The 21,885-nt window shown below is 46.1% G+C and overlaps 1 protein-coding gene across 2 annotated transcripts in view; it reads left to right on the top strand.

Annotated features, from left to right (window-relative positions):
- SLC9A1 (solute carrier family 9 member A1) overlaps positions 1-21,885 on the top strand; it is a 67,251-nt gene that overhangs the window by 29,851 nt on the left and 15,515 nt on the right. For both annotated transcript variants that reach the window (XM_033157864.1, XM_033157863.1), the window contains exons 2-3: positions 13,202-13,662; positions 20,614-20,864. In XM_033157864.1, the coding sequence (XP_033013755.1) occupies positions 13,202-13,662; positions 20,614-20,864 (712 nt within the window). The remainder of the gene's footprint in view (positions 1-13,201; positions 13,663-20,613; positions 20,865-21,885) is intronic.

The following is a 21,885-nucleotide window of genomic DNA, read 5'->3' as shown; positions in this document are numbered from 1 at the left end:
TTGCTGTCTTGGTGCTGAAATCCTCTTGATCACTGGCCATGGTAAACAGACTACAAGGTGCCAAGCTTCTGGTGGGCCGATGAGGTGCAACAAACCACTCTGGCCTGCTCTTAAAGCACAGCTCACATATTCCACTGGGCCATAGTCTACTCACTCTCAGGAGCTGCCCCTTTGGTTTTCTCAAGTCGGATGGGTTGCAGTAGCTTCACCCTTCTGTAAGCAACTTTTGGCTTACATATGTCCTGACACAAAGGAGAGGAATTCCGCCTCTTCCTCTTCATCCCCAAGTTTAGATTTGAATGGACAATTTAGACCTACTGGAGCAGTGAATATGCTAGGCTTTCTGATGCTCCAGGCTATTCAAATGCTTCCTGCCTTGGTTTTATTGGATTCAAAATAACAATAAAATAGGAAAAGCATACTTGAAATATTTTTCCTTACATCTGTCTCATCTACAAGAGAAAAGGAAAGATAATCCTGGCCCTAGTTCTCATAAATGCCTTCTTCCTGTCCCTGCAAATTCCAGAATGCCATTGATGGGATCCATCATTCTTGGCCTCCGAAATGTAAACAGGCATCTCATCAGCCGTCCAAACCAAGTGGAGCATCGTGTTTCATTTGGCAGCCAGCGCTGGATACTTTGCAGGGAATAGCACTAAAAATGGAACACCGAGGCGATGTCTTTTCTGGGAACATTACTTAGTTCAGATATTAAAGCCACTGGATGTCCCTCCATTGTGCAGGTTTAGGAGCCACTGACCTGAGCAGGTCTCTGGTCCTGGCTCATTAACACATGGGTACAGCTTCTGGGCTCATAGCTCAAGAAAGGAGCTGGCCAAAATGAGGTAACTGGAGAAGAAGATGGGTTGCAAAGTGCTCCTCAGAGCCAGCTTCCCCACCAGACAGGGAGAAGCCAGCATGCCTTTTACACCAGGAAGGTTTAGAACAGGGGTCAGCAACGTGTGGCCCATGGGCCAGATGCAGCCCACAAAGACTGTTTTGCCGGCCCATGAGCCGCCCCTGAACTGAGCTGCCTGTTTGGTGAGTCCCCCGCGCGCTGTGCTAAACCGGCGGGGACTTGCCAAGCGGCACCGGAAATTGTGTCTGCGCACAGACGATCTCCGTGGGAGTGATCCGGCCCATGGCCGATAAAACTTGCCGACCCCTGGTTTAGAATATGAAGCTCTAAGGGAGCTGGAAGTCCTGCTACTTCCTGGATCTCACTCAGGCATTCTCATATGTGTTTTCCCTGCACTTCTGAGTTACCCTGTGTGCACCTCTTTGAGCTCTTCACCAGTGACCCTGATTCTTCTGCTTGGTTTGCCATCTCTTCTTTCGCTGCGGTCCTTTGTGTGACAAGAGGAGGATGTCCGAGAGTTGGCCAGGGACCTAGGCAACTGAGATTTAAGACCTCTGGTCCTGGAGTAGGGATATCTGGAACCAATGCCTCCTCAGCATTACTGGCAGTGTGGTGGTCTTCCAGGGGGTGCTTCTCCTCCAAGGTGACCACCAGGTTCCAGGTCTAAACAGGCTGATCCTTGACATCACACTAGGAGCCATATACATTTATTTATTATTTATTTATTAATACAGCTATAACCCACCTTTCATCGGAGGAGCTCAAAGTGGTGTACATGACACACACCCACACACACCAATGTACATGTTATCCACTTGACCACCTTGTGAGTTAGGTTAGGCTGAGAGATGGCGACTGGGCCAAGGCCACCAATTGAGCATCATGGTCTCCCAAGTCTTAGTTCAGCACTCCAGCCCACCAAACCTCACCTGCAACTTCTACCTCATGCTAGCCAGGCTGGACACGGGCAATGTGGCACTCGCTTAAAAAAATCAAGAAGGTACCTCCAGACTGCTCTGGGGCATTGCAAAGGCTCCTGGGTCTTATACCGAGTGCTCCCTCAGGGCACACTGGGTCCGGTTCAGTACCAGGCCAGGAGAATACTGCTCTCAGCGCTGTTTTGACCTTGCACATGCACCCACGTTCCACCCCACCCCTGCCACAATAGAGGTAATGTTGGTGTGGAAGCTAACATGTTGGGGATGTGTTCTGTGGCCATGTGGCGTAGTAGTTGGCAGCAAAGGCCATTGTTAAAACAGCTGTGGCACACGCAGGAAACTTTTGCTGTCACCACAAAGTGAAAGAGTAGCATTCGATCCTTGGCTCCCAGCTCCTTGACTAGTGGTGTGTAGTCCCGGGCATACAGTCAAGAGAAAGAAAAACTCCAAGGGGCTTTAGAATTCTTCCCAACAATGCTATTACTGTACTTTTCTTTCAAAACTCTTCAGCTGGATGGCACAGACCTTCAGCTGGATGGCACAGATCCCTTGGAACTCCTTTCAAATTGAGCAAGCACTCCCTCTTATTATTTTTCCGGCACTTGCTGAAGACATTCCTTTTTTCAACAAGCCTTTTAAGTGGAACCCTGCCGTATCTGTGTTGGATTTGAAATTGTTTTTATATATGACAATGGTCTGCATATGTTTTGATTATTGATGTTTTTTTATTATTAAATCCCTTCAAGATGTTTTGTAGGTAGCGATTCATAAATAAAATAAGTGTTTATTCTCATGTGAACTTTTTTATGCAAACAGATGGGAAATGGGGCTTAAGACAAGATAAGAAACAGCAATTGACCAATTACCGATAGTCCATTGCTACCCAGGACGCGGGTGGTGCTGTGGTCTAAACCACAGAGCCTAGGGCTTGCTGATCAGAAGGTCGGCGGTTCGAATCCCCGCGATGGGGTGAGCTCCCGTTGCTCGGTCCCTGCTCCTGCCCACCTAGCAGTTTGAAAGCACGTCAAAATGCACGTAGATAAATACCGGTAGGTACCTCTCCGGCGGGAAGGTAAACGGCGTTTCCGTGCACTGCTCTGGTTCGCCAGAAGCAACTTAGTTATGCTGGCCACATGACCCAGAAGCTGTACGCCTGCTCCCTCGGCCAATAAAGCGAGATAAGCGGTGTAACCCCAGAGTCGTCCGCGACTGGATCTAATGGTCAGGGGTCCCTTTACCTTTACCTTTACCCAGAATTACTTATTTGATCCTTCCTGGTTTTAAACTGCCTCTCCAAGGGGAGAGCCAAGCGATGCACAGGGAGGTAGGTGGGTGTTGATACTGCTATGTATGCCTAGGGCTGGGCAAGGGGACCCGAACAGAGTTTGAAGGGCTTCTTGCTGAGGCTAATTGGCAACTTGACTTAAGATTTCTCACAAGAAATGTGTGGGTTCCAATACACTCGCAGAGAGGAGTTCCATCCCAGTTCAGCATAATTGAAATTCATCGCTATTACATTAGGCACAAACTGGGGGGGGGGGTGTTAATTGCCACTTCTGTGTTTCATTATTACTCAATTCTAAAGAGCTTTTTAGCATGCAAAGAACTCTGGAACTTGGACATCTTCATTTGGAGCTCAGTGGGACTTACTCTGAAGGAAAGTGTACATTAAATAGTTGCCTTAGTTGTGTTTGCTTTAGCAAGCCTATCATGTCTTGCTTTATCTATCTCTATGACAGAATTGAGACATGATGGCTTGCCCAACACATGACCACTCACCAGGGCCCCTACCTTGAGGAATTTGAACTCAGTTTTACCATGCTGTTAGCTGGGTGCAAAAGTCAAACCAGGAAAAGGTCAGGCCTTTTATTATTTAAGGCGGCCTTAAGCAGGGAAAGGGAGCGGGCATGTCCTTGCACCAGAGATGGGTTCTGCATACAGGGAAGTTGCTTTGGAAGACGATAATCAGGCATCTGCACAACAATGCTGGTGGTCAACAAAAGTCATTTAAAGACTGTCTCAAGGCAAATCTAAAAAAAATGTAGTATAAACACCTACAACTGGGAAACACTGGCCTGTGAGCGCTCCAATTGGAGAACAGCCTTTACCAAAGGTGTCATGGACTTTGAAGACACTCGAACCCAGAACGCAAGTGAGAAACATTCTAAGAGGAAGGCACGCTTGGCAAATCCACATCGTGATCAACTCCCACCCGGGAACCAATGTCCCTACTGTGGAAGGACGTGTGGATCCAGAATTGGCCTCCACGGTCACTTATGGACTCATTGTTAAAACTGTGTTTATGGAAGACAATCTTACTCGGCTACGAGTGATCGCCAAAGAGAGAAGAAGAAGAGACAGGGAAGCAAGCTTTGAGGGTAGGACTTCATAGGGCCTAGTATACAGGGAGTTCCTCCTGGGGTCAGCTGCCAAAATGCTCTGTCGGGTTGTTGGGCTTGCAGTGAAAGGTGGTGTCCTCGAAGAACAGAGCTCATTCTGTCAGAGACAGTAGGATTTTGATTATCATTTGCTGGAAACTGCCTGGGTTCTACCATACAGAACACACACACACACACACACACACACACACTTGCACTCGTATGCCCTTAAACCTAACAACTTTTAAATTGTGGCTGAGTCTGGCAGAATTCTACTACTTAATTTCCTCTTTATTTGCATTGCAAAGTCACATCGTTCCCTTGAATGTTGTGGCGATTAATAATTCCAATGGTGCTCTGCATGGCAGGTCGTTAAGAGCAAGAGCAGCCAGCCGCAGGCTTCGTGCCTGGCATAGCATTTGGCTATGTTCTGACAGTTATAAAGTACGGGTTCTGAGCATGCCGGGTTGGTGTCTGAATTCGTGTCTGTTAGCGCTGAAGGTTATTTATGGGTCTCATGCATCGAGAGTGAGTCATCCTGTAACTGTGCTTTTCCAGATGGAATTTCAGCTGGGAATTTTCGTCTTGAAAGTCAGGGGATCCTTCACTTTACAGTCTTGAAAAATTGAGCCAAATCATAAACCCTAAAAAAGGAAAGCCATTTAACTGAGCATACGTTTAAATATATTACGGTATATATTATTACACATTCCTCACTTGCTACAGTTCTGCTATATGTGAATACAGTGCTATGCATGTTTTCTCAGATGCAAGTCCCTTTGTGCTCTTCAAATCCACAGTTTCCTGGTTCAGAAGTTACAGGAAACTGTGGCTTAACCACAGTATCTCCCTTGAAGTTATGTAAATGAAGGGCAGAGAAGTGAGTGTGAAAGTACAAGGCTTGTACTGAATCCAAAAATGCCAAGGTTTGTTGCATCTGAACCAGGCCCACTTTCCGAACACTCACTATGCACACCACAGATTCAGGTATCTGAATGGTATCTTTTGCTGGTTGGCTGAGGAACTGTAGTATATTTTAGTAAGATTTCAGAGGGTTTTCCTAAGGGCTACATATAGCATGAGAGAAAACACAAAACCACATTATTGGCTACATGGTGGAGATTTATTACTTTTACAAATCACTCTGACAAACAACAGAAAGTGCTTTCTGATTTATGGGTTTCATAAACCTTTATTTGTCTATTACGTTAACTGTAACTCTTCTTAACCTGATGACTATATATGGAATCGCATGTGTGGGTACCACTTCCACAGTTTTGCGACATGTCATATTTTTACTTTGCATTTCTTTGTATTATCTTCCTCCTTGGATATTCTACTTTGGGAGGGGGAAGGTGCAAGAAAAAATACAAGAAAACCTTTCTCAGCCATCCTGAAGATACAGAGGAACACAAAATGACCCCTATCTAGATTGATCAGTTTTTTGCAGCCCAACTTTCCAAATGCATGAGGGTAGCTAATAATAAAAGCATAAGACTGCAAGTTGACCAACTGCATCTTAGAAAGCAGAAACAACGTCATTGCAAGGTCCTAAAGGTAAAGGGACCCCTGACCATCATGTCCAATCGTGTCTGACTCTGGGGTTGTGGCGCTCATCTCGCTCTATAGGTCAAGGGAGCCGGCGTTTGTCCACAGACAGCTTCCGGGTCATGTGGCCAGCATGACAAAGCTGCTTTCTGGCGAACCAGAGCAGCGCACGGAAACGCCATTTACTTTCCCGCCGGAGTGGTCCCTATTTATCTACCTGCACTTTGACATGCTTTCGAACTGCTAGGTGGGCAGGAGCTGGGACCGAGCAACGGGAGCTCACCCCATCACAGGGATTCAAACTGCCGACCTTCTGATCGGCAAGCCCTAGACTCTGTGGTTTAACCCACAGCGCCACCTGGGTCCCTTATTGCAAGGTCCTACTACAGGACAAAAGAGGAGCTTACATGGAGAGGCTTTCTCTGTGGTATGTTGCTCCTAGGTTATGAAAGGCTTTACAAGCCCAACATCATTGCACAAAATCAGCCCACCTTACAAATCTTTTAATCTACATGAAGCTGCTCCCTGCCTCTTTGATCTCCTTGGATATGCTTTATTGGCCTATCCTTTTATAGTCTGCCACGAGATGTATTGCTAGGGAGGCTAATGTGAAGTTGATGCCCAGTGTTGTTGCAGCATTTTAAGAGCCAGGAAAGAAAGAGGGGGCAGAAGGGAGCAAAGTAATGAAGCTCAGGAACTGCAGATTAATCTGGGAACATTGGAGCAGGGAGAGGGAATTGAGTTGTAAGGACTTTTCAGGAGCAGCAGCAGTAAAACCCTCAGCAGGAAGAGAAACTTGGAAGAATGGAATATGGTGCAAGGGAAAAGAAGTTGAGAAAAGTGGGTTGAGGCTTAAACAACAGACCTGAGTCAGGGTGCAACAGTTCTTTTCATAAATCTTATCAAGTTTCATTGAGATAAGTTTTCAGACATTCTTGTGCTAGGTCATTTTTGTTTCCCGTAAAAACTGAATCAAGCAAATGACCTGTTTTTGTAGCTGTTCCTTATACAGTAGGTAGAGATGAGCAGCCTTTGTCCTGGGGGCTCAGTGTGGCCCTTAGGGGCCCTCTGCCTGGCCCGCATCTCCCACTGGCCCTCCTTCATGTCTGAAGGTGTTCTTGAACTCCGATACTGCCTCTGACTTTTCTGGATGAAGCACAGGAAGGGGGCAGTGTGAGAGTGTGCAGAAACTATCCAGTGTGCAGTAACTCGCCTTTACAAAGGTAAAGATTTATGCCCAGTTCTCTTGTCCATTTTTGCTTCTGGCCCTGCCCACTACAGGAAGCTTGGAAAGTTGCCCAGAAAGGAATGCAGCCCTTGGGTGAAAAAGGTTCCCCACGCCTGCAAATAGAGGAATGTTACAGGTGTGTTGCTCATATCCGGTAGTCCTGTTTTTAATCTCTGTTAGCAACCTTATAGATTCCCAATATCAGTTCCAGAGGTGGTTTATGGAGCTGCTGCAGAGCAATGTGACTTTGAGGGTTATTAGACTACAGTTCTCACCAGCCCCAGCCAGCATGGTCTGTGGTCGGATATGGATGATGGGATATGTAGACCCAACAATGTCTGGGCGGCGGGTATTAGGTTGGGGAAGGTTGGTGTAAGCCCAGGGGTCAGCAAACTTTTTCAGCAGGGGGCCGGTCCCACTGTCCCTCAGACCTTGTGTGGGGTCGGACCATATTTTGGAAAAAAAATTAACCAATTTTTATGCCCCACAAATAACCCAGAGATGCATTTTAAATAAAGACACATTCTACTCATATAAAAACACTGATTCCCGGACTGTCCGCAGGCCAGATTTAGAAGGCGATTGGGCTGGATCTGGCCCCTGGGCCTTAGTTTGCCTACCCATGGCGTAAGCTATTTTCGATTTAGAGGTAGAAGATATTTTTCTGTCCTCAGGGTGCCTTTTTGGAGCTAAGATGTCACACATTGCCCAAGAAACAAGGGTGTTTTCAGCTGGATGAGACCCTCTCTGATAGATCTGGAAGATGCTTGGTGCTATCACCTCTTTAGCCAGTGTGCAGCACTAAGAGAAAGTTTTGAAAGAGCACGGGAGATTCAGCCTGTAGGAGAGGGTTTCCTTGGTTACAGAGATGAGCAAATGACGTGAAGGAGTCCTGGGGAGTGCTGGCTTCAGTATTTAATCTCTGTTTTCCCAGTTGGGGAAGAGATGCAAATAAAGTCCCCTGACAGCACCAGGAACTCATTATTATAATATTAAATGCTGGAAGGTACTTTTGAACAGCCTCATTTTGACAGGGGCATTCAATGAAGCTTGCAGTTGTTTCTCAAGCAGGGGTTCACATTTTGAACCCACCCCATGCCCCAAGTTCAAGTACTCACTCCTCCTTTGATTATTATCCGATCTCTTCTTGGATTGGTCTGGGAGCAAGATACTCCTGGGAAGGATTTTCCATTTGTTCCTCTACCACCACTGCTGAAATGGCAATGCCAAAAGATTTACGCCTTTTGTCATGGCGCTTCAGGAGGGGCGGCGTGGAGTTTGTTGCTTTGTTTCTTAGATTGGAATAACTTTCCTGCTTGCTCACCTGGAGTCAATTTTTGCTCTCTGCAGGCGACCAGCAATTCATGTGCTTGATTCTAGTTACGTGACTTGATGTCTATTTAAGACTGGGATAATTTTCCTGCCTGCTCACCTGGGGTTGATTTCTGCTCTCCGCAGGCGACCAAGCGAGCGACAGATTTAACATGCTTGGTTTTAGTCACATGTCTTGTAGCCCAAGCGCCCAGCTTGCGAGCTTCTGCTGTTCTTCTGTCTCGTTGGTATCTGACTTTCGTATTGTTCGGGAACACTCACAGCAGCAATCTGCTAGAACCAAAAACAAAAGAAATCCAGGCTATTTAGTTATACAAAGATGGGAGGTGCAGAGTGACTGGGTGTTCTGAATTTCAACCAAGATCAAAGATTTAATGAAAGCACACTCAGTGTGGGTGTTATTTTTAGAGCATTGTAAAAAAGATTCTGAATCCTTCATTCTCATTAACTCAGGAGTGCTCCATCCTAATGGAATCCTGACAGCCCAGGGGGACAAAGTGAGAGACAGTTATAATTTCTAGATATGAGTCTTTAATTTGTACTTAACTCTGCTGTTTTTGTAAAGTGGGGGGGGGGTGACTTTGCTGCAGCCTTCAGCGACTCAAACAGCTCATGAGTCTGCAGGTGGGCGACGAGTTCAGTGGATATTGGCTTCCAACTTTAATTTGGTTTTGTTGGATTAATTCGGCAAGGACAGAGAAAGCTAATTGGCATCATGGTGAAAGTATTGATACTTTGGACAGGGGTGGAACTGAGGAAGGGGCTGGGCTGGGGCGGAGTCGGGGTGGATTACCTAGTTATTACTATCTTGGAGTCTCAGTACTTAACATTTTGCTTGTGGGTTTTATTGAGTTTTCATATTCTCAGCAACACAAACTACATCGCCACAGTCAAAACTCCCAAGTGGTCATTCCCCCACATTCCCACCTGCTGCAGAGAGCCATAACACACAAACGTATCCAAATCATGAATTTACATATCATTACAACGATAAAACCCACCAAGGAAAGCTAGAAAGTCCGTTATTAGATATTCCAAAATCCAAAGAGGCAAGAAAGAGGTACCCTGCTGAACACTTAAGAGAGAGCAACTAATATCTAAAATAACCAACCTGACTTACATTGGGTTGCGATAGTTCTATTATTGATCCTGTAACCAAGTGAATTCGATAAATGAGTACCTACGCCCAACAAATAGCTTGCATTTTCTTTGACCTGCTGATCATCTTGTACATAAGCTTCTCAAATAGAGCTACTCTTCAGACCCGCTAGTACCAATAATCAAGATGAGAGAATTTGAAGTCCTTCCAAGATTTCCCAGTCGTAGTTTGAGCCAGCTAGAAGAAGACGGGAGATCGGTTCTCAGTTCTTCAGGTCTTTATCTGGCTCTTCAAATAAACTCAGTAGCTCTAGGAGATGCTGTTAGGTTTTGCTTCTCTGTTTTAGAAATCTCTCATTCAACTTTAACATTTTATTAGTGATAGGTGATTTTTTAAAAATCATTTTATCAAAAGATTTGCACACACACCCCTCCAATGATTGTATTATGCACACCATTAAACAGGCTGCTTTCTAAAAGGGAGGACTGATGGGAGCTAGAGGATAATGGCATCTAGAGGGATACCTTTGCTTTAGAACAGAGCAGCCATCAAAAATCTCTGTACAGCTTTGTTGTCTCTGCCATCACTAATGATGCCTGCCTTCAGACTGGTTTGAATGCCAGGCAGCACCAGGGGGCACGGTGTCTGCTTGGCATTCAGTTTGTGGATTTTAGCTGATACTCTGCAGGCAGTACCATGAAGGCCTCTCTACTTCGTGCGCAGAGGAGAGGAAGAGGGAAATAGTGGTGCTGGTGTCCAAATTTTTCTCTCTTCACGCCACTATTGGTGTGTTTTTCATCTGGCACTGGCAGCAAACTGCTGACTCATCGTTCTGTCCTTGGGTGGCTGCTAAATTCTGGTCTGTTGCGTATGAGACAGGGGTGGGTGGGGCGAGGGGGAAACCAGGGTGTGATCACGAAGGAGCCAGGTGCAGAGCTGTTGGTTCTGAGCAGTGTGTTCTGAGCTGGGGCTAGGCGCTTGCCATTCCAGGAAGGCTGCCTGGTGTTTCTCTGCAGTGTGCAAAAGGATTGCCTTTCACCAGCTGGGCTTGCTCAGCAAGCTGTACTCCCTTGCTAAAAACAATTGCAGTCCCGCACCCAGACAATCCAAATTCTGGAAGCTGTTTTAAATTATGCCAACCAAGCAGTCTGCATTCTGGGTTTTCTAGTGATACATGAGTGAATGGAATTCCACACCCACACCAGAAATTTAATATGGAGCCTGAGGAGGAGGATAATGTCCACCCCACACATCATCCGCCCCAGGTCTTAAGGCAGCACTCCACACAATACCTATCCCTTATCAGCCCAACTTTCATTTAAAAATAAAGGCAGATAGTGGAATGGAGAGGGTGGGTCTGTGTTCTCAGTGCCAACATGTCTGCATTAACTTAAGTGCTAAAGCCAGACAGCCAGAGAGCAAACTCAGATAATTGCAGAGTTGGAAGGATTTTGGAGGCCACATAGACCAGGAGTGTGGAACCTTTAGCCCTCCAGATGTGGCTGTACTACATCTCCCATCCTTCTTGGCCATTGAGCATGCTTGCTGGGCCTGTTGGGAGTTGGAGTTCAGCAGCATCCAGAGCGCCACTCCTGATCCAGATCAACCCTCTGCTTAATGCAGGAAATTCAGGGCCAGAGTGCCCCCGCAACAGGTGCCAGTTCTGCTGTCCTGCATGCCCTTCAGGTTCAGAGTCCTCACCTCCAGAACAGGAACTTTACTCCTTTCCTCTTCCCTGTGTACACATCTCATGCCTCCAGGTCACAAACCTGCTGTTGGCCCTTTTGTGCTCATGGGTGGGTGGGTATTTGAATGAAGGCACGGAGTATCCCAGGCTGGCCTCTGTTATACCCTCTTGCATGCTCCCCACCCCTTGTGTCACAGGGATGTATTTTGCAGCTCAGCAGGTTGCGCCCTGAGCCAGATGGTCGGACTTGCCCAGCAATTCAGCATGGAAGAACAAAGCAACGGAGGTGTTGATCGAGAATGGCTGCCTCTCATGAAAATAGGTCCCTTTGCCAGGGAGTCGGAGGACAGAACACGCTGTGCTTACCAGTTGTCTTCCCACCCCCCCACCCCCACCTCTAAACAGCAGGGCTGCATTTAGAGGAATTAGCAAACGCTCTGGGAGGAAGGCAGCATGGTTTGAAGGTCTCTAGCTACAAGGGGATTTGCAACATATCGTTGCAGCGCGGAGTACTTCCTGTTCAGGATTCAAGGCATTTCATTCTTGCTTTTGCCCCCTCCCCAGTGGAGGCAATAGTAGATGGGGTACTGGTGCAGGGACGCGGGTGGCGCTGTGCTCTAAAACACTGAGCCTAGGGCTTGCCGATCAGAAGGTCGGCAGTTCGAATCCCCGCAACGGGGTGAGCTCCCGTTGCTCGGTCCCATCTCCTGCCCACCTAGCAGTTCGAAAGCACGTCAAAGTGCAAGTAGATAAATAGGTACCGCTCCGGCGGGAAGGTAAACGGCGTTTCCGTGCGCTGCTCAGGTTCCCCAGAAACAGCTTAGTCATGCTGGCACATGACCTGGAAGCTGTCTGCGGACAAACGGCGGCTCCCTCAGGTTATAGAGCGAGATGAGCGGCACAACCCCCGAGTCGTCCGTGACTGGACCTGATGGTCAGGGGTCCCTTTACCTTTACCTTTACTGGTGCAGGATAGGGCTCTCTCCATAGTGGCATTTGGTCATTATTTCTGCTATAAGTTACATTGAGCACCACCATTACTGGTTTTTCAGCACTGATTAAAGACGTCTCTCTTTGCTCAGGCTTTTGGAGAGCATTAGGTATTATAGCCAGTTGCTGTCAAGGTGCAGAATACAGTGTCGCTTGTTGTATAACTTAATTACTTGAAGAGATGTTGTGTATGTATTCCGGTGTTTTATTGCACTGTATGTTATCTGGTGCTCACCTGCTTGGTTCCTATCTGTTTGTGAGGAAATAAAATACATGAATATGAATGTTTCAATATGATGTCTGTATTGCAATTATTTTTAAGTGTGCTGAATTTAAGTTTGCATACTTCTGACGTGGTTTACAAAACATAAAAATGGGTTTCACTGCATTGTTATAATATAGAATAATTAAAACAACACCACAAAAATGCAAAAATAAAGGCCAGCAAATTAATTGTGGCATGGAGCGTTAGCATTAAAGGACAGGGGATCATCCTGTGACTGAGTTAAGTGACTCTTTTGCTCAAATAAACTCCTGTCTTGGTTTTTTGGACTCTGGGAAGCTGTTGTATGTGTAAGGGTGTGTGTGTGTGTGTGTGTGTGTGTGTGTGTGTGTCAGAGAGAGAGAGAGAGAGAGAGAGAGAGAGAGAAATTACATATTAATTTATTCCCGGAGTGAAACCCTATACCTGTCTACTCAGTACTAATTCCCACTCATTTTAATGCGGCTTACTCCTGGGCACATATAGGATTACAGCCTAAGGTTGAAAGAGGGATTTATGCAAATATATCCGGTTTGTGTAATACATATGGGTAATAGAATTCAACTTCTCCCACAGCAAATTCAGGTTGACTTGAAATTTTGTCTTTCATTTGGGTTCCTTTTGCCCTCCCACGGCTCTGTCCCATTCTCTTTATTCGGCCTTTGCCAACCTGATGCCCTCCAGGAGTTTTGGACTACAACTCCTATCAGGACGGCTGTACTTGCTGTGGCTGAAGTGATTCGTAGTCCAAAATTCATAGAGGGCACCAGATGGACAAAGGCTTTTTGCGTAACTGTGGGTGGAAGAAGTTCTGGAGGGCACTACGATGCAGCTGAAGAGGAACTGACCTTTACCGCCTTGCTTCTCTCTCCCCTTCCAGGGTTCCACGTGATTCCAACCATTTCGAGCATAGTTCCAGAGAGCTGCTTACTGATTGTTGTAGGACTGCTGGTCGGGGGGCTCATCAAAGCTGTGGGAGAGACCCCTCCAATCCTAGAGTCGGACGTCTTTTTCCTCTTCCTGCTCCCGCCCATCATCTTGGATGCCGGCTACTTCCTCCCCTTACGCCAGTTCACAGAGAACCTGGGCACGATCTTGATCTTCGCCGTGCTGGGGACGTTGTGGAACGCCTTCTTTGTGGGCTCGCTGATGTACGCCGTGTGCCAGATCAACGGCACCGGTTTGCAGGACACCGAACTCCTGGCCTGCCTGCTTTTTGGCAGCATCATCTCGGCAGTGGACCCTGTTGCCGTGCTGGCTGTGTTTGAGGAGATCCACATCAACGAGCTGCTGCACATTTTGGTGTTCGGCGAGTCTTTGTTGAATGATGCGGTCACTGTGGTAAGTGAAATGGACCGTTTAGTTGGAACATGTGCCAACTGTCTCAGGTTTTGGATTTGGGGCTCTGTTTAAGGTGGAAGGATAGGAAGCAGATCTGATCCCTAGGGCACTATCTGTCAAGCGCCACACAAACGGGTTGGCACAAGAATGGTAACGTAGGGTTGTATCCAGAGTAGTGCTACATGACTTGTTCCATCGGCTCAAGGACTTCTACTTCTGCGGTGGAACTTTCCCTTCTTTTCTCCCCTTGTGCACCCCCTAAATCTATTCTAGGGGTTCTCCCAACCCTCCGGAACAGATTTGGGGATGTGTGTGTAGGACGTTGCATTGCACAAGCATAAATACTTGTGCAAAAGGAACGAGTACTTTGCATACCACCCTTGGCATGCTGGGTCAAGGTACACAGTCCGCCTTTGTCTCCCAAAACTGATCACGTATATGCCGTGGAATTTTGCAGGAAGGATGTGATGTACATGCTATCTTTGGATATTAGGTTGGTTTTTACACACAATCACCCATCCTTCTCTGTCCTCCATCCAGGCAAGTGAAAGGCATCATCAGAGGAAGCACGCAGTCCAGTTTGCTGAAAAACACTCAAAGGTTGCAAAGCAGGGGTGGTGAGGGGCCTGGTCTGGAGAAGCGGAGTATCTGGGGAGGAGTTGTAGCATGGGGGACAGTCCTGAGAGCCAGATAGTGTGGCTTGGAGGGCTGCCTCCGACCCCTGGGCTCTACCTCTGCCGTATTCTGTAAGGCAAAGTCTCTTGAGAATGACCTGGATGTAAACTGGATGATCAGCCAGGGCATAATTTCCACTTTGCCAGTGAGGAATTGCTGTCAGCAAATGGCTGAGATTGGAGAAGCAGTTGTGCCTTTGCTGTAGCAAAGTCTGGTTGCAAGATACCCTTCTGCCTGTAGAGAAGGGGAAGGGCTGTAGCTCAGTGAGGGAGCATCTGCCTTGCAGGCAGAAGGTCCCAGGTTCAATCCCTAGATTCTCCCGTCAGGATTCCCCCCCCCCCAACTCTGAAACCCTGGAGAGCTGCTGCCAGTCAGCGTAGACATTAATAAGCTAGCTGGAGCAACAGTCTGACTCTGTATAAGGCAGTTGCCTGTGTTCCAGTGCTAGGGCAGTTATCTTGCATGCAAAAGTTCCCAGGCTCAATCCCTGGCATCTCCAGGTAGGGCAGAAGAGGCTCTCTGGCTGAAGCCCTTGGGTGCCATTGCCAGTCAGTGTAAATGTTATTAAGCTTGAAGGCCCAGTGGTCTGACTTGCTGTAAGGCAATGTCCTAGGTTCCTGTGGCACATTTGATGCTCCCTGCTCTTTGCGGCGGTGGGGGAGAACCTTTGGGGGACACCTCACCTTATTGCCTGCCAAACGTGTGATCTGCCAGGGACGGAGGAGAGCCAAGTTGGGACTGAAGTCTATTTGTCTCTCTCCAGCTACAAACATTCAGGCTCGGACACCTGGTGGGATCTGTGCGTGCTTAAATTGTCAATGGGCATCACCTTGCCATGCCTTCTGTTGCTAAGGCAGATGAGGATTTTCACCTCACCCACCAGAAAGCACTTGAAAGTGCAGGGGGAAGGAGGGCATCGGAAAGCTGACTTATGACTACATGACTACCAATGTGGCGAAAGGGCATGGATGGGTGACTCACCTGCGTTGAGGCCTCTGCTGCCCAAGATGTGTATTGTTACTTCGTAGTGATGCAAGAGGGTGGTGCCCGTTGCCTTTTCCAGAAGGGGTTTCTCTGGCGTGGTTCTGATTCATTGCAGCTAGTGAACTCCTTTGCCCTTTGACAGTTTGAACCTGTGGCTGTTAGGTTTTTGGCAGCAGGTTTCCAGGTCCAAAATGCTGTGAAGCTACCTAGGGGGTTCTTCCACTCCCCCTCCTAATGGGTAGGACACCTTGCCCAAGAGTCCTCCTTGCCCGAGAGGAAGGCATTTCTGCACATAGAAGGGGCAGGGGGCTCCACACTCCCCCCCCCCCGCTCCTCCGCCCCCACACACCCTGTGCTATTTAGTAGAGACCTTGAGAGCGGCCTTACAGAAGAGTGCCGTAGAAGGCAGTGGGACGGTGGAGGCAGGAAAGTCTTGTGTTGCTATGCATTGTTATAAATCAGGTTGAATGTGCAGTGCTTAAGCATACTGTAACTCAGTCTCTTACCAAGCTTTACATAGGAATTCAAAGAAATCAGAAAATCGGTGACAGTTTTTAAATCAGTGATTAAAACCAGTGCAGTTTTATTCAGCTCACCATCTTGATTTAAAACGGCCTCCTTGATCTCTGGAACTGTCACGAAAAGTTTGGTTATGATATCTTAAGAGCAGGGCTCCCCCCCCCCCCCCAACTCTGGCACCTCTCAGGTGGGGCACCATTCCCATTCTAAGAGAAGAAGGGAGAAGTTCACGGTGAGCTCCGGGACCTCTTTTTCCTAGAAAAATAGCATTGCTTTAGAGGTGAACAGTGAACAGGCAAACCACTTTCCAGAATATATAGTAGACTAGCAGAAAGTACCCGGTGTTGCTCAGGAATTCTAAGAAACAACAGAATTGTGACATCTCTAAATGGATAATGTAATTTGTTAGTTTCTAAGGCTGTGCACAGCACGCACAATGCAAACCAGAAACACTCAATCCAAATTCAACCTCAAATCAATTCTAGGGTGGGGCTAATGTTCAAGTGGGGGGGGGGGGTTGGGGGAAGGAGATGCTGCATCTCCTCCCCTGCTCTCATTGCACCGCAGGGAATAGGAGGGTTCAATCCTACTGCTTCATTGCTCGCGTGTTCCATGCTACTTATTATATTTATCTGTTTCACAAGATTTATGGACCGCTTGATTGCAATTAAACCTCAAAACAGTTTGCAAAAAGAATCAGGGTGGATAAAAATCAATGCTTTTTTTTAATGGATTTTTTAAATTTAAATCGGATTTTTAAAATTTTAAATAATTTTTTTTATTTAAATCAGATTTTTAAAATAAAATGCTTTTGGAGGAAAAAATCTTTCTGAAGATAGTTTTCTATTTGAGTTACATTGCAGTCCAAAGGCTATTCATCAGGAAATAAGGATTTGTTTAAAATTTTTCATGTGTGCTAAAACTCAGTCTAAGGTTTGTTTGTTTTTTTAAAAATTGTTTAACCACATCAGTTAACAAACATGGGTACATATGCAATAATGTTATTGTTTTAGTTGAATAAATTGTTTAAATTGTTATTAAGGAAATGATTTTTTTTTCTCCTTCCAAGAAAGCACAGCAGAAAAGTTGTCCAAATATAAACAATAATTTCATAATTACTTGTCTTTGTATTTCTAATAGTATAACCAAATCAGTAATTTTTGATATAACTGCAAAAACTACTCTGAAAAATTAGTAATCCAAAAATGAAACCTTCATCTGGTTGTAAATATTAAGATTATACCAGCAAGAATGAGTCTTTCTGTAAAAAAAAAAGATTTAAATCAAGTCTTGCTGACTGGTGATTTAAATCGTGATTTAAATTGATTTGATTTAAATCAAATCCCCCCTGAAAAGAATCAAATCATAAGATTATCAGTTTGTTTGTTTTTTAAAAAGTTAAAAGCAACTTTTCCAAAGCTTTCAAAAATAATTAGCATCAACAATAAGCTAAAACCCAGTTTAAAACACACGCCGGCATTCTACATCTCTGTACAGGCTTGCCTAAACAAAAATGTTTTAGCTGGCGCCAAAAAGGGTATAGTGAAGGCGCCTGGCTGCCTGATGTCAATATATGCCCAATAGTGTAAACAGATCTCCGTTTGCAGTGTTCTCAATCCTGTTCACTATTATTGTCCTCTGGGGTTTGTTTTTTTTTATTTTTTTGCTACTAGTAGCACACACAGTAATTCATAAGGCTTAGATCATTGAATCCTCACTTGGCCTGGAGCAGACCTAATGCTGGCAGACTGTGGTTTGCAAACAGAGCCAACCTTGTGCATGTGAGCTGTGTCCCTTCTCTGGAGCGCAGCGCTGTTAGCCTCTCGCCTTGCCTCAGATGGTGAGGCATCCCTAAGATGGTCCTCTGCTTAAGGTCTTACTACCCATAGAGACAGATGGTCCTTCAGGAATCCTGATCCTAAGTCATAAAGGGCTTTAAAGGTCAACACCAGCACTTTGAATGCCTCACTTCATGGGATACAGTGAGCCGTTCTGTTCATCTCACCTTAAAGAAAGGATGTCGTAGAGTTGGGAAAGGTTCAGGAAAGGGCAACCAAAATGATAAAGGGGAAAGGTTGCAGCGTTTGGGACTTTTTAGTTTAGAGAAAAGGCAAGTAAGAAGTGAAATGATAGAAATTTATAAATTTGTGCGTGGCATGAAGAAAGTGGATAGAGGAAGGTTTTTTCCTCCATTGTCTGTAACACTAGAGTTTGTGATCTTGTTTCCCCCTTTGCATATACCTTTCCAGAACACAAATCATGGCAAGAAAGAGGATGCAATGTTCCAAACCGGAGAGATCGCTCCAAGAAAGACGTTGGACACTAAGCGACCTTCAGGCCATTGCCTTAATGGGCCAAGGCAGGGAGTGCCATGCTACGAGGGCTTGTCCTTTTTGTTTGCTTCTCCTAGGAACATAGGAAGCTGCCTTATACATTGACTGGCACTGGCTCTCCAGGGACCCACACATCCCTTCACCCCATCTCCTTTGGTTGAGTTCACTGGTGAACTTTGTTCTGAATCTGACCTAAGAAGGGTGGGATTTTCCCTTCCATCCTGGTAGGGCAAAGCTCATTTGCCCATGGGAGCCGAATCTAGAAATTGGCTTCAATAAGCCTCCCCTCCAGACTAGTAGGTTGGTTTTTTTTTAATGCCATCCCTGAATAAGCAGTAGAATCTTGGGAAGGGAGAAGCTATAAAAAAAACACCATATGTAATGGAAATTGAGAGCAAGAGGAGCAACGTTAAAGCAGCAGGAGAGTTCTAGCCAAGTTTATACAGCAGGAATGTGGAACCTGCGGCCTTCCAGATGTTGTAGGACTGACTCAAACTCCCATCAGCCCCAGCTGCCATGGCCAGTGGTTAGGGATGCTGGGGGTTGGAGTCCACAAATGTCTGAAGTGCCACAGATATCCCATCCGTTTTACACAACCCAGTTCACGCATCACAGTAAACCATAGTTTACTGTGTGTTTACTATTGTGAACTCAATGAACTTGGCTTTTTTGTTCCTCCCTGCTGACACTGACAGTTCCTAGCTTAGCCCTGCATCCAAGCCAGGGAACCTGGATTGTTTTGCTCTCAACAACCCCGATCAGTGAGCCAAAAACAAAGCATGTGTCTTTTGGGGAACAAATCAAACCATGACCCCTAGTTCAGATGTCCTAGTTCAGATGTAATGCTAAAGTAGGGCTTGTGGTTTTGTTTCCTCCTAATGTATGTTGGGGGGAATGGAGCGGAACAAGATGGTTGCAGTTTGCTTGTGCACAGTAAACCATGGTTTATACTTTGCCACAATGTGCGAATGAGGTCTTTGAGACCTATGTAGTAGCTCATGCTCATCTTGGGCGTCTCAACAAAGGAAAGTGGTGTTGTTTCTCTAATGATGGTCTTTTGTAACTCTTCTAGAGCTCTGTAACAGTAAGGGAGGGTGAAGAAGGACAGGGTTAATAGGCAGTTTTTGAAAAAGGCTTTGTGCTGGTCAGGGTTGAAATTCCAAGAAAATTGTACAATGGAGTTTTGGTATTTTGACACTGATGGAACAGGCTTTGGAGTTCACTTCCCACTTCGAAAAAGCATTTGACAATGGAGACTGCACTGAATGTGCTTCAGCAAGGAATAGATAAATATTAAAACAGGAGCTAAAAATTAAAATGTCAAAAAGTTAGGATATCACTCTTGCTCCTGGCCAACTGTTTTTAGAGAGAGAGAGAACACTAGATTGGCGCAGACTAGTGTGTGTTTAGATATATTTACTGTTATCATCAGCATCCATCAGTATTGTTGCTGCTGACTCTTAAGTTAGAAAGAAATATTCAGGTTTTTTGAATGAATCATTTACAAGTCAAAACAGCCCCTCTTAGAAATTAAGTATCATCGTTTCCTTCAAAGGGTTGGTCATTAAGCCAAGAATGAGCCTGCACACTTCCAATCTTTTCAATTTCTGTTGCAGACTGGCTTTGACACTTGAATCCTATTCTCATTAAGCCACAGTTCCCTGTTACGTCTGAAACAAGGAACTGTGGTTTAATGTCAGTTTACCCATAATCTCAGTCTAGCTGAAGATCCTAAATAGTAAACAGATGTGGACATAACAAAGGATAAGGATCAGAGCCCTGAAACCAACATATGTGAAGAGGGGAGACATGTGAGCCCAATATTCATTAATCTGTTCCTGAACAATGGTTTAGGAAACCAGGCTCATTGCATGCAGATTTTTTTTTTTTTTTAAAAAGCCTAACACTGAAGGTGTAGGGCAGTGGTGAGGAATTTTTGGCCCTCCAGATGTTCTTAGCTCTAACTCTCATTACATCTGGCTGTTGAGTGCGCTTGCTGTGTCCTATGGGAGTTCTGCATCATCTGTGGAGCCAAAGGTTCCCCTTTCCTGGTATAGAGGTCAGAGAGAGAGAAAGGGACATGGATTCCTACTAACTGCATATTAACCAACTCACTGCTGAAAGCAGAGCAAGATGGCAGCTCTTTTCCAACTACTGATCTCAGGGTTCTTGTGTTCAAGCAGAGGAGGGCTGCTTAGTTGTCTGCATTAGCCTTGATAACTCTTAAGGCAGCAATTAGGAACAAGGTTTGTGTCAAGCAGGGTGAGCTCTTGTTTATTTTTAATGCTCCCTTTTGATCCATTTCTTGAAACCTCCCCACTCGCCTTGTGGGATACTAATTTCTCGTCTCTCTCATGTTGGCACACCTGTGGCCAACCTCTGATCAGTGCTCCCGTGAGCTTGCATTGCTTATCCCTCCCTCCCACTTTTGTCGTTCCAGGTTCTCTACCACCTTTTTGAAGAGTTTGCTACGTTCGACAAAGTCACCTTTACCAATATCATCCTGGGTTTCCTCAGCTTCTTTGTGGTGTCTCTGGGGGGCGTCTTTGTCGGGGTTGTCTATGGCATCATCGGAGCCTTCACCTCCCGCTTCACTTCTCATATCCGTGTCATCGAGCCCCTCTTCGTCTTCCTTTACAGCTACATGGCTTACCTGTCCGCAGAACTTTTCCACCTCTCGGGCATCATGGCGTAAGTATGGCGGTGGGTGGGGGCTTGGATGCCACATTTGGGTTGGAATGTAGGAAGCGCCCTTAGATGGAGGCAGACCTTTGGGGTGGGAGTGGTTGGGTTTGAACCCGGGACATTTGGCGTACGGAGACTCAGGACTTTCAAAAGGGGTGTATCCCTTGTGACCTAACTTGATTGTGTTTGTTAATTTCAGGCTAACAATGGATACAATCCTTATATGCAGGCCTTTGGTGCATTATAACAATGTGGTGGACAGAAAGAGAAATTCAACCAAGTTATAAAATCCAGAATGAAACAGCAGCCGCTAGCTCAAAAACAAACCACGTGCTTAATGTTACATGTGAATGCAGCCACTGGGATAGCATGCATATGTATGTGAAGACCTACATATAAGTCACTGTGGATCGGGACTTCTGAAACTCAAGTTAGTTAGCAGAGCTGTACAAAGACCTGCAACTATAGGCGCCAGCTCTAAGGGGCCTAGACCCCTTTGGGTCTCCCCAAATGGGCCATGCTGAGCCGCCCCAGTCTCCTTTTCTGCTGCATGAGAGCACAGATTGGGTGCCCAATCTCTCATCTCTCCCAGGGCACCCTCCCTCTTCCCCTCCCCTCCAGCACCCTTGTCCTGGACCCAGTGCCCCACAAGCCCCCCCCCCCACCTTTTGGCATCTGAGTGGGGATAGGAGGGGGAAGAGTTCAGGCTGGGCCTACCATTATGGCCCAGCGAGCCGCCCCCCCCCCCCAGTGTACAAGTTCTTCTGGCAACACTTCAGCAGTGGGTGGGGCCCCCATATTTTATTCAACTTGGTGCAAGTTTACTTGCTATTGTTTTATTGTTGGGGGTGAGAAACCCTTGCAGATGTGCTTCAGATTACCCAGCTCTCCACCTGATCTACCTTTTGCATGCGTGCGCAGGCACAAACACCAGTATACAAGTTTTTTTCTACACAGACATTGTCTCCATGTATGAAGCCTGCACTGTATGAAACCTCTCCCAATTGGTCCAGCAAAATACACGGTC

This window comes from Lacerta agilis, chromosome 8 (genome assembly GCF_009819535.1).
Source record: "Lacerta agilis isolate rLacAgi1 chromosome 8, rLacAgi1.pri, whole genome shotgun sequence".
NCBI classification, from domain to species: Eukaryota; Metazoa; Chordata; class Lepidosauria; order Squamata; family Lacertidae; genus Lacerta; species Lacerta agilis.
Note: the sequence above shows the minus strand (reverse complement) of the source record. Positions and strands in the feature narration are given on the sequence as shown.